Below are 12,113 nucleotides of genomic sequence, written 5' to 3' on the forward strand. Positions count from 1 at the left end.
AAAGTATTTTATCCAACACAATGAAATACCACAAATACAAGTAGTATTAATGTTATTGTAACGATGAAAACCGTATTAATGTTATTATAACAATACAAAACGTATTATTATTATTGTAAAGAAACATTATTATGCCAATGTGTACATGTACATGTATAATAATCAGTCTACAGTGTCTCAGGACTTTCTCCCACTTCAGGGAGGGACGGCAGACGAGAGGAGTGTGGCTTCCTACGGCTGACCTTTGAACCTAGTGAGAGCAATGTAATAGGTTACTGCACACAAACTGACGTACTAAACACACCTGATGAAACAGCACCAGTGGAGGGTGTGCTGGTAGTGAGGGGTGTGGAGGGTGTGCTGGTAGTGAGGGGGGAGTCCTCCTCTGTACTAAGTGATTGGGTTGCCTGCAAATACAATAAGTTTGTATGCAAGCAAGTACCAGGAAATGAAGTAGACCACATAACAAGCACTCCCACACACACACACACACACACACACACACACACACACAGACCTCTATTTTCCCAGTTGCTGGACGCCCTCCTTTGAGAACTCTCTCACACAACAGTGCAATGTGTTTCTTCAGTTTAGAGCTCTCTGATGGCATCTCCACAGCAGCCACTGAGAGAGTGGCCTCCTTCTGACTCTTGGACAATGTGGTACGAAGGAGATGTGTAACTGCCGCATCTGTAGACTCCTCCCACCCCTGATCTGTCTCCGTGGTTACCCGAGGGGAGAGGGCGGCCGTGAGAACATTGTAATCACTATCACTCATAGAAGTTGCTAACCTATGAGGAAATATAACAGACTAAGTATTATAAACCTCCTCTTACCTAAGCAATGTGTTGATGAGGAGTGTGGCACACGAGAGTTGGTTGGAGCACTCTTGCAGCTCTAGTAAGAATAGCTCATTCTTTTCAGCCAGGGACATCAACTGTGTGTAGTGTGTGTGTGTGTGTGTGTGTGTGTGTGGGCGAGTTAGATTAAAGCTCTCAAAATAGCGCTAGAAAATGCGTTCTACTGAACTCTACAACAGGCCAGCTCCCACCTGCATGTATGTACCATCCAGGAGTGTGTCCAGATGAGCCAGACCAACTGGTGTCTTGTCCTTGAACCGTGTGAGGAGGCGCTTCTGAATAGACCTGAACTGTTGAGCGTGGCGACTCAGCCACTCCTTGCAATGCTCAATATTAGCTCTCAACTGGAGTGAGGGGGTGGGGCATGAACATGTGTGCAGTGTGGAGTGAGGGGGTGGGGCATGAACATGTGTGCAGTGTGTAGTGAGGGGGTGGGGCATGAATATGTGTGCAGTGTGTAGTGAGGGGGTGGGGCATGAACATGTGTGCGGTGTGTAGTGAGGGGTGGGGCATGAACATGTGTGCAGTGTGTAGTGAGGGGGTGGGGCATGAATATGTGTGCAGTGTGTAGTGAGGGGGTGGGGCATGAACATGTGTGCAGTGTGTAGTGAGGGGGTGGGGCATGAACATATGTGCAGTGTGTAGTGAGGGGGTGGGGCATGAACATGTGTGCAGTGTGGACTACTTACTCTATAATGTCTCTCAATGATCTCAAAGTATTCGTTGAGTGGGAGTGGCGGTGTAAAGGTGGCTTGAAATACCGGGAGACTCCCGGCAAAATGTCTACTGAGCATGCCCAGTAGAATCTTTAGTCCCACCCCCAGTGCGGCTAAACTATCTGACTGGAGACGATAGCGTGAGGAGGATGGGGACGCAACTATTGTCAGCTGTGAGGTGTGTGTAATGTGTGAGGGGCGTGTGAGGTGTGTGTGAGGGGCGTGTGAGGTGTGTGTGAGGGGTGTGTGAGGTGTGTGTGAGGGGGCGTACCTTGGTGGAGTTGAGGAATGAGAGAGCCATGGCGTTGTTAGGGGCAGAGGGATGAATGAGTGGGCGGGGGAACAGCTGAGTCAGCTCTTTGACATAGTGGTTCACATCAACAGTTATCTATACAACAAATAATTATATAATTAATATAAATAAATAATTCTAATACATGTAAATACTTACCTTGTGAGTTGCAGTCTTGTCTGGGAGACCTGGCTCACAGAACAAGTCAACTGGTAACTCAACCTCATGTCTAATAGCCTGGGGCAGTCCTGAACAGAGTAGTATGAGATAGCTATGCATGTACACATGTCATACCTTCGTTGGACGTGTAGGTGGCTGATAGTGTGAGGTGTGTGGAGGTGGGGAGGAGTGTGGGCGTGGCCACCACTGTCAGTACAAGGGGGGCGTGGTCTTGTGTGGAGGAGACCTCCGGGAGTGTGAAGTGTGAGGGATGTGTAGTGAGTGGGAGTTGTGAGTTCACACACATAGTCACGTTCCTCAGAGCAGGACCAGACAATGAACTGAGTGTTACTTTCACCTCCACACACTTCTTGATGGGTGTGGTCATATCTTGTATAAGCCCACCCTCCTCTTCATCTAGTTGTACAGTACGCACCGAGTGGGCGTCGACTAATGAGGTGATGAGGAGAGCAGAGGCCACACCCCCCTCCGATAACAGTCCCCCTAATAAACAATACCAGAGGGTGGGAACGGGGGTGTATAGAAACACTACCTTTCTGAGAAGTTCTGATCTGTTTGTTGAGTTGAGACATCTCATTCTCCAGCTCCTACACAGGACAATGGTGAGTGGGCGGGTATACATGGTGAGTGGGTGGGTACACAGGAGGACAATGGTGAGTGGGCGGGTATACAGAAGGACAATGGTGAGTGGGCGGGTATACATGGTGAGTGGGCGGGTACACAGGAGGACAATGGTGAGTGGGCGGTTACACAGTCGTCCCTAAGAGTACCTGATAGTTAATGGTCCTCTGAGAGCTGTGGGGGGCCGCAGCAAAGAGGGTGGGGTCTGTACCGAGGTAGCTACATGTCAGGTGACCTAGCTCGTCCAATGAAACGATCACACCCTCCAGCTCCCTACAACCAAACACACACACTCTGAAGACAGTGGATCACTTGCAACAGAGCAATTAGACCAATAATGTCTTAGTCTAGAACCATAAACTTACACACACACACACACACTGTACAGGCAGGCCCACAGCTATAATACCTGAATGCCCCGGTGGCTAGTTGTACTGGAGTGTATTCCAGGGAGGCAGCCCAGACCAGAGTGGTGTCCCGCAATACCAGCAGCTGTCCTGTGTGTGTACCCAGCAGGTACTGCACCATCCCACTGTCCTCTCCTAGGACAAAGTGATGTGGTGTTATCACACATGCAAATAAAGACTCCCAAAACAACTTTAGGGGGGGGAATGCAAATACGCTCTTGTTTTGTATCCATTCAATAGAAAGCTAGAGAATGTACTCTCACCTTCTGGGGGTGGTGTGGTGCTGTAACCATGGAAACAGCTTGGATTAAACTCCAGTTTTTTCATAAATCGCAATATTCCATTATCCTTGAACGAGAAGACAGATCTCTCTCCTACACAGAGCATAGCTACTATGGACACTACTAGACACCCACTCACCTAGCACAAGGATCTGAGCTCTGCCAGTAGGTGGCGAGACCACACACACATCCACCACACCCTCTCCAATATTAGCACTCCAATCTGCCTGTTGCGTGTGTATAGAATTCAGATGGAAAACAGCGCCTCATAAAACGAACACTTCGGAAGGCCATACATTGTAACTGCACTATTAGCAAAACCAGGCAAAACTAAGATTTCTGTAGCTCTAGACAAGATCTATCATATGAACTTACTGTAAACTTTTTGCCCGAGTTTCGAGTAGTTCCACCGCCCACAGCACTACCCCCCACAGCACTACCCCCCACAGAGAGGGCTTGGTAGCGGAACACTTGCAGATAATGTGCCGAGTTGACAGTGACTAGAGCATCAGTTTTAGGCAGGTAGGCCAGCGGACCAGGCAAGAGGAAGTCAGGCAAGAAGCAGTCGAAGGTGTGGCTCTCTTGGGAGAAGAAAGAGAGCTGTCCATCCATTGACTGCACACACACGCTCTCACAGCCTGCATGGAGGGAAGTCACTGAACCAGAGCAGATATTAGCCCGTGTGTGTGTGTGTGTGTGTGTGTGGGAGGTAGTCACTGAACCAGAGCAGATATTAGCCCGTGTGTGTGTGTGTGTGTGTGTGTGTGTGGGAGGTAGTCACTGAACCAGAGCAGATATTAGCCCGTGTGTGTGTGTGTGTGTGTGTGTGTGTGTGTGTGTGTGTGTGTGTGGGAGGTAGTCACTGAACCAGAGCAGATATTAGCCCTTGTGTGTGTGTGTGTGTGTGTGTGTGTGTGTGTGTGTGTGTGTGTGTGTGTGTGTGTGTGTGTGTGTGTGTGTGTGTGTGTGTGTGTGTGTGTGTGTGTGTGTGTGTGTGTGTGTGTGGGCCAGTTTTATAAGTACAGGGACAAGGAAATTAATGTTCGCATAAACTACCAGTTAAATATTCGTACAGCTCAGGATAGTGATGTTGAGCCTACAGTATTGCGGCAGTTTTAGATAATGCTCTATAATATGAAAATACAGAAATTTCCACCATACGAAATAACCTGCTATACTGCAGTACGGTGAAGCACTGTGATTTAATGTTTATCCGCATTTAAAAATTTCCTTCACACTTCATTTCCGTGCGCACAGATGATAATCGTCTTCCTTACCTTTGCTGCCTCCAAATGGGCCGCAGATCATGTTACAAGCTGTGCGCTGGAGGAGGTGGCTGTATACAGGGGTCAATAGGTTCACCACACTCCCATCAGACGTCTCATCAGAGGTCAAAGTGCACACGACAAGCTCTCGTGGGTGGAGCACCGCCAGGTGGTAATGGGGGGAGCCCCTGAAATAATAATAATCACTATATAACTTTAGGGTCCATATATAAACTCACTGCACGAAGCGTCCAATGGCTACTTGTAATACGGGGGAGGAGAATTGCTGCTCCAGTATCACATGACCCGGGGTGAACTGAGGTGGGCGGGGCTCATAGATACGCACAAGTCCCTGGAAACTGCCAACCACTATTTTATCTGTGTACAAATAATATATTGTATCATAGTTATAATGTGTGTGTGTGTACCTAGTGTGGTGGGCGGGTGTGTGTGTGTGTACCTAGTGTGGTGGACGTGTGTGTGTGTGTGTGTGTGTACCTAGTGTGTGGGCGAGTGTGTGTGTGTACCTAGTGTGGTGGGTGAGTGTGTGTGTGTGTACCTAGTGTAGTGGGCGGGTGTGTGTGTGTGTACCTAGTGTGGTGGGCGAGTGCGTGTGTGTGTACCTAGTGTGGTGGGCGAGTTGTCAAGGTTACCCAGAGCCAGACAGCCTAGATCATGGAACTCCTCATATCCACTGACCGTGCTCCACCATTCTCGAGCCTTGAACAAAGACATACCAGCTAGCTAGCCAGTGAGAAGCAGAGCGACCTACTTGCACTTCAGAGTAAAGGGGCGGGGCTGTATATAGGTGTGCTCTAATTAAAAGTGAAGCCTGAAGGCAAAACATTGGTTGATGATAAAGAAGCAGAGCATCGATCATCTTAGAGAGGTACGTGAGTGTGTGTATTGTTAGCTAGTGTAAGGATGTGCACACTCTCAGAGATAGTCAGGATGCGTGTGTCGGCGATGGCTCCTCCAAAGAGGCTACACTTGTGGGGGGCAAAGATGATGGGGGCCACAATGTGGTGCTGGATATTGTGGAGGTTCAAGCACGACTGGAGGGATGTCTTGGTGAGTAGTGAGGCCCCTAGTGTCTGTTAACCACGCCCCCTTCTCTGTGTAGGGTCATCATGATTCACTGGAACCACCGCCACTAGCTGACACTGTCAAGAACTGAACTATCGATCACTACCACCATGCACTTAGCAATCCTTTAGTGTGTGATATCTGTCTGTAATTAATGTCTGTACATTGTCTATAATTTGTTATCGTCAATTTGTTTTGCAATAAAAGGTGGGTCAGCGTACAAGTGTATACAATAAGCACAGAGATAATTGCAGTAGCTAGCTAGCTAGTTAGTTAGTAACTAAGTTCATTGGTGGCTTTGGATTGAACCAGTTGGTGAGGTTGAAGTTGATGTACTTTGAACAGGCAGCCGGTCTCCAGTTGACCCCACTTGACCTCTCCCAAGCAACGTACTGCACACACAAACATAGTCAGTCACACCATAGATAGAAGAGTAATGGTCAAACACACACTTTTGGGAAAAAGCGCAAGGCCTTTGCTTTTGTTCAATTAATCACACAAAGTACACTATTATTCTGTGAGCTATTGATTAGTTCCATCCAAACACAAGTTATGGGCTCCAAAAAATTGCTACTGAATATTAGGGGGTCAGCCATAACTTTACTTCCGTTGACCAAATGTCTAAAATTTTATGATTTTCTGAAAGCTTATGAAAAGACCTTTCAAATAATGTGTTTCAATCCAAAATTAATTTTTGTCGGGGCCATAATTTGTCATTTTTCGGCCTTGGACCATGGGCTATAATATAATTATCCATGGTATCGCCAAATTGGCAAATATTTTTTATCTCTCAAATATGAACTTTGATGACACCATTTGAAAGGTATTTTTCTAAGCTTTCAGAAAATCAGAAAATTTTGACATTGGATCAACGGTAACATCAAAGTTGATATTCGAGAGATAAAAGTATTTGCCAATTTGGAATTGAAACCCACTCACGGGAACGCAAAACTATTGCTAGTGAATTGAACCCACTCACGGGAACGCAAAACTATATTTCATTATATTGAAGTTATGGCTGTTGAAAGACACCCCCCCCCCCTCTGTTTAATTAATGATTTTGGAAATCTTTCAGCTGCCATAACTTGAATTCTGTTGATCGAAAATCAAAAATTTTATGTTTTTCTGAAAGCTTAGAAAGAGACTTTTCAAATGGTACCATCAAAGTTGATATTCGAAAGTTAAAAGTATTTGCCAATTTGGCGATACCATGGATTATAGCCCATGGTCCGAGGCCGAAAAATGACAAATTAGGGCCCCAAGGAAATTATGGATTGAATCACATTGTTTGAAAGGTAATTTTCTAAGCTTTCAGAAAATCATTAAAATTTTGACATCGGATCAACTGTACTGAAGTTATGGCTGTTGAAAGACACCCCCCCCTCCGTTTAATTAATGATTTTGGGAATCTTTCAGCTGCCATAACTTGAATTCTGTGGATCGAAAATCAAAATTATTATGTTTTTCTGAAAGCTAAGAAAGAGACTTTCAAATGGTACCATCAAAGTTGATATTCGAGAGATAAAAGTATTTGACAATTTGGAATTGAACCCACTCACGGGAACACAAAACTATTTCATTGTACTGAAGTTATGGCTGTTGAAAGACACCCCCCCCCCCTCCGTTTAATTGATGATTTTGGGAATCTTCAGCTCCCATAACTTGAATTCTGTGGATCGAAAATCAAAAATTTTATGTTTTTTTGAAAGCTTACAAAGAGACCTTTCAAATGGTAGGTACTAAATTTATGGCAGTTGAAAGAGTCCCAAAACCATTGTGTAGCTGAACATCTTTCTGAACTCAAATTATGGCCTATCAAATCGGCAGAATTTCGGGGGAAATCCCCGCCCACTCACCATGGTTTTGTCCTGGGGCTGGAAGACTGAGCTGAGAATATTGGTGCCGTTATTGTTGTCCTGACACTGGTAGGCGTGGCTATGGCCCTTGTCACCAGCTATAGCTGTGATATTGATGACCTCCAGTGGACCCATCTAGTGCCAAAATGTAGTGAGATTGTTCTGAGCTTATGACAAATGATAATGTCAACAGAACGCATGAATTGTGCTAAATAATAAATGCAGCCTATCCTTTCAAACGGCAGGACAAAATCCTATGAGTAATCAAAATTAGCTACCAAAACAGGCTCTTTATTCACTATTATAGCATAGCTCTGCTTTATCTTAACCTTGAGCCCATACAGACAGTAGTCACACCCACACCACACCACACCCACACCCACACCACACCTTCTTGTTAGCGTAGTATTGCAATGCGTTGTAGATGTCCATGTATCTGGTGTTGGACCAAGTGGAGGGAGACTGACTCCATTGGAAGTGTGCTCTGATCACAGGGTCATAGCCGTGGTTGGTACGCCACAGGGCCTCGTGCAGGGGGTACCCTATATGGACAGGGAGGGCACCATCCTGGGGGGTATACAGTGCATCTGATTCTCTGGGGGGGGGGGTTGAAAATGAAAAAAAACACTTTTTTCTTCATTTTTTGTTTTTACCTTGGATCGTTGTCATGGAAATACGCTGTGTAGCCGTACATTGTTTCCATGACGAGGGCGACAATAGAGTGTCCTCCATTGTTGATATAGTCTGTAGCATCTTTACCCGAGGAGATCATGTGATTAAATCCCACTGTATTATTGGTTGATTCCCAAAGCTTTCGAGCAGACGTCATGTCAGTGGCATACTCCATAATGAACCTGTGCATGACCATCAGTAAGTACGAGTAGAAATCATAATCATTAAAGCCAGTCAGTTTTTTGTAGCTTTTAGTATTATGCAGGTATATAACAGGTAGAGTCAGTGTAGTGGAGCCAGCCAATCCCTTACCACTACCGCTAGCAAATGATGCTCTATTATGCCGCATCAAATTGTTGTATGTTTAGGTAATCGAATAACCAAAACAAGACGATGATGATCAACACTTGAACAGTGACGTACCTTAATCTGAGCACCCAGGGGAAGCCATCCAGGCTCTCCCAGTTTTCCTCCAAGTTAGCCTCTGTTACAGTGAGGCCACTCTCACTCAACCCAGCCAGTGGGCCGTAGATCAGGACAAACCCCAGCGAGGCTGAGGGGAGTCCCCCGTCATCAGGCACTGTCACTAACACCATCTTGTGTTTGTTGATACCAGTATCTGTATTAGACATAAAATTATTATTGCTACAATACTGAACATGAAAACGAAAACTCAGTAATAATTTAGCAGAAATGGCAGGTTTTAAAATATACGACGTGATTGAGAGGTTACCTTTCTTCCAGTCGAGGTTTCTGCTAGAGAATAGTTTTCCTCCCTGCGTGCGTGAGCCCCAGACCCCCAGCATAGAGCACATGAATCCACTCAGTCGCCGTGCCAACAGCGGCAGCACATGAGGACCTCCCAGGGTGCTGCTGTTGTATTGTCCAGAGAGCAGTTTGACAATGTCCTTGCCATCAGAGGGAAGGTTGGCCAGGACATAGGCTCTAGTGATGTATTGGGCACACAAGGAACAACCGTTCTTACTGGCGCCCTCAGCTAGACCAGCCAACTCTGCCTGGTATACAGGGGGTACACTCTTAGACTGTGTGTGTGTGGGGGGGGGGGGGTGGGCAAGGGTTAGACTGTGTGTGTGTGTGGGGGGGGGGTGGGCAAAGGTTAGACTGTGTTGTGTGTGTGTATAGATTGATGCTGAAAGAACAATTGTATGGAAAGCACAATAAGTTATACAAACTTTCACTTTGCACTTAATATTAATAGAGTACAAGTACACCAACACTCACCAAGTGATGGTTCCAGTGATAGTCCAGGATAGCCTCTAGCTCAGGTTGTAAGAACTGCATGGAGAGAGGGGCACCTCACACACACACTACACGCCCCCCACACACACACCGTGAGCTTTCTGAGTATCCATGAGAGCATGTATTGATATGATTCCTTTATCTCGCTACTCAGCAGGTAACCGTACGCATAGCCCATGTCTGTGGTGGTGGTTGGATGAGAGCTGCAATGCATGGGTCAGCCTCACCATGTCTAGAGCCTGTTAGATGCACGAGCATTGGGGGATGGACATAGCCAGAGTCTGAGGGAAGGTCCACCACATACACAGAGGAGTTGAGATAGCTGCCAGCTTGCTTGTAGCCAGTGACATTGACTGTGCTTACATTCAGAGCACTGCAGTGAACACACAAGCACAGGAACAGCACCAACACCAGCACGCACTCCATTAATAGTACAGTAGTCGTTTAGTTTATTGTCACATGTGCTGAGGCTCGAGGGGGTGGGGCTCGCTCGCTGGATGCAATTAGCTAAACGCGTTTGTTGTCCCTTCTAAAGACGACCCTTCCCCAAGCCAAGGGCCCAACATCATGTGTAGCTGGGCGGAGCCCGGCACCCGTTCCCAACGGGTGGCCGGGTGACACGCTTATATAGGATTTGTACTGCTGCACTGAGGAGTGCAGCCCAATCAGATTGCAGTATTGCAAGTGGTTGGTTAACACCCACTTAGCTAGGTGGGTGTGCAGCTGGGCGGAGCTGCCATGAGCAAAATGGAGAAAGTTACACAAGCTGTCACAGAAGCTGCTAACGAGCTTGGAAGTAGTCACTTCTTTTCTGAGAGGCAGAGATGTCTTGCTGTATTGCCTACTGGATTTGGAAAGAGCCTTTGCTATGCTTGTTTGCCTGCAGCATTTGACAAAATATTGGAGAAGGAGAAAGGTTATTCTATTGTAGTAAGTAGTCACTCCTCTGCTGGCCATCATTCATGATCAGGTATGTAAGGCTAGATAGAACATACATATAATTATACGTACATGGGAATATGAGCTGTTTACACGTAACTACATCATTCTAAGCTGGATGCTTTTATTCTATATATAGGTAGCCATCTATTGTTCTAAAGGCATCTAGCACATATGTCTCGGGCGAGATGTCTGATGCAGCTACAATGGATGCGATCTTCCATGGAAAGTATCAGCTAGTATTCTTTACACCTGAAATGATCATCAGCAAGAAGCATTGGAGAAGACTTCTGGGGGGAGATGTGTATGCTAATAGACTCAAGGCTTTGATAATCGATGAAGTTCATTGTGTGAAGAAATGGTATGTATTTGACTCATTGTTTTTTATTAACATGTGTACCAATAATATTATTGCAGGGGTGAGACTTTCAGGCAAATGCTGTTGAGAATTAGAGAAGTGCGCAGCCTCATTTCAACATCAGTTCATGTGATGGCGCTAACAGCAACAGCTACCCGAAGTGACATTTCATTCATTTCTCGTATTGTTGGCCTAAGAAACCCATTTGTCATTACGAGAGTCCCAGTAATCCCAAATTTGATTTATGCTGTTGGATTGTTCAAAAGTATACCAGAGACATTCCAAAACTTGGCCCAGAAATTGGTAATCGAGAGAAACAAGTTTCCCAAAACAATCATATATGGACGTTCTTTTGGAGTGTGTGGTGACATGTACCTCTTCTTTAAGGATTACCTTGGAGCTGCATTCACAAATCCTGATGATGCACCTGATCTTCCTGAATTTCACCTCGTGGACATGTTTACAAGTGTCACTGATCCAGCCCATAAATCTGAAATCATTCGTTTATTTAAGGGTGATGGCAATCTTCGCATTGTTGTAGCTACTATGGCATTTGGTATGGGTGTTGATTGTCCCAACATTCGGTAAATCATTCATGTTGGCCTGTCAGACGATATCAGTAGCTATGTACAAGAGACTGGTAGAGCAGGTCGAGATGGTAAACCATCACGTGTAACCCTTTTAAAGGCAAGAATTTACCATCAAGTTAATAATGAGATTAAAGAATATGCTTCAAACTTCAACACTACAGATTGTAGAAGGGATAGTCTTTTCCGAAATATTGACAATTACAAACATGTTGATCTCGGTTTCAATTGCTTGTGCTGTGATATTTGTTCTAAGTCATGTTTATGTGGACAGTGTGACCTAAGACTTAGTTACTTCTTTCAGCTAATTACACATTTTATTTTCATTATTACCTGTGCTTCAAGAAAGCTGCTATATCTACCGAAACATTTCCTGCACATTTTGGGCAATCTGTTTTTATCACTGCCATTTACAATACTGTTAATGTCGACATCAGCACACATCTGTTCTTCCTCATTCTCCAGTAGCATTGTCCACAGGTCCAACACTTCCTTTCCAGCTGGACCATCAAGAGCTCTCCTGTTACCAGGCCTTGATAGCTCATCCCCACATCCAAAACATTGTAGCACTTGGGCCATTCTTGCTCTTTTAATTTAGTAGCAAAGTCATGTTGTTTTCAGTGCCAGCCAGTGTGTTGCAGTGCGGTGCATATTGCGTTTAACACCCACTTAAAATGATTATATTCATGATGCTCCAAGCAGTATTACATAATACAAGTACAAATCGTATATA

The 12,113-nt window shown here is 45.4% G+C and overlaps 2 protein-coding genes and 2 long non-coding RNA genes across 4 annotated transcripts; 2 read left to right on the forward strand and 2 right to left on the reverse strand.

Moving 5' to 3' along the window:
- Positions 1–26: 26 nt before the first annotated feature.
- LOC135337349 (protein PTHB1-like) lies at positions 27–5,387 on the reverse strand. The gene is made up of 18 exons (XM_064533279.1): positions 5,246–5,387; positions 4,862–5,000; positions 4,635–4,810; positions 3,733–3,995; positions 3,497–3,584; positions 3,340–3,450; positions 3,079–3,211; positions 2,819–2,942; positions 2,581–2,635; positions 2,163–2,531; positions 2,028–2,116; positions 1,848–1,964; positions 1,550–1,747; positions 1,052–1,204; positions 837–937; positions 518–791; positions 305–407; positions 27–250 (listed from the first exon to the last, which is right to left on the reverse strand). The coding sequence occupies exons 1-18, from the start codon at positions 5,355–5,357 to the stop codon at positions 168–170; spliced, it is 2,688 nt and encodes an 895-aa protein (XP_064389349.1). The 5' UTR covers positions 5,358–5,387; the 3' UTR covers positions 27–167.
- LOC135337393 (uncharacterized) lies at positions 5,384–5,901 on the forward strand. Its single transcript, XR_010395087.1, has 3 exons — positions 5,384–5,511; positions 5,563–5,693; positions 5,746–5,901. It is a non-coding gene; the product is annotated as an uncharacterized LOC135337393 (long non-coding RNA).
- On the reverse strand, positions 5,884–9,966 carry LOC135337365 (uncharacterized). Its single transcript, XM_064533296.1, has 9 exons — positions 9,724–9,966; positions 9,588–9,676; positions 9,479–9,532; positions 8,970–9,279; positions 8,660–8,855; positions 8,218–8,418; positions 7,955–8,159; positions 7,565–7,699; positions 5,884–6,100 (listed from the first exon to the last, which is right to left on the reverse strand). Exons 1-9 carry the CDS (start codon positions 9,920–9,922, stop codon positions 5,978–5,980), a joined length of 1,512 nt encoding a protein of 503 aa, XP_064389366.1. The 5' UTR covers positions 9,923–9,966; the 3' UTR covers positions 5,884–5,977.
- A 102-nt stretch (positions 9,967–10,068) lies between these two features.
- On the forward strand, positions 10,069–11,796 carry LOC135337395 (uncharacterized). Its single transcript, XR_010395089.1, has 3 exons — positions 10,069–10,466; positions 10,575–10,796; positions 10,853–11,796. It is a non-coding gene; the product is annotated as an uncharacterized LOC135337395 (long non-coding RNA).
- Positions 11,797–12,113: the final 317 nt, after the last annotated feature.

Source organism: Halichondria panicea, chromosome 6 (assembly GCF_963675165.1).
Source record: "Halichondria panicea chromosome 6, odHalPani1.1, whole genome shotgun sequence".
NCBI lineage: Eukaryota > Metazoa > Porifera > Demospongiae > Suberitida > Halichondriidae > Halichondria > Halichondria panicea.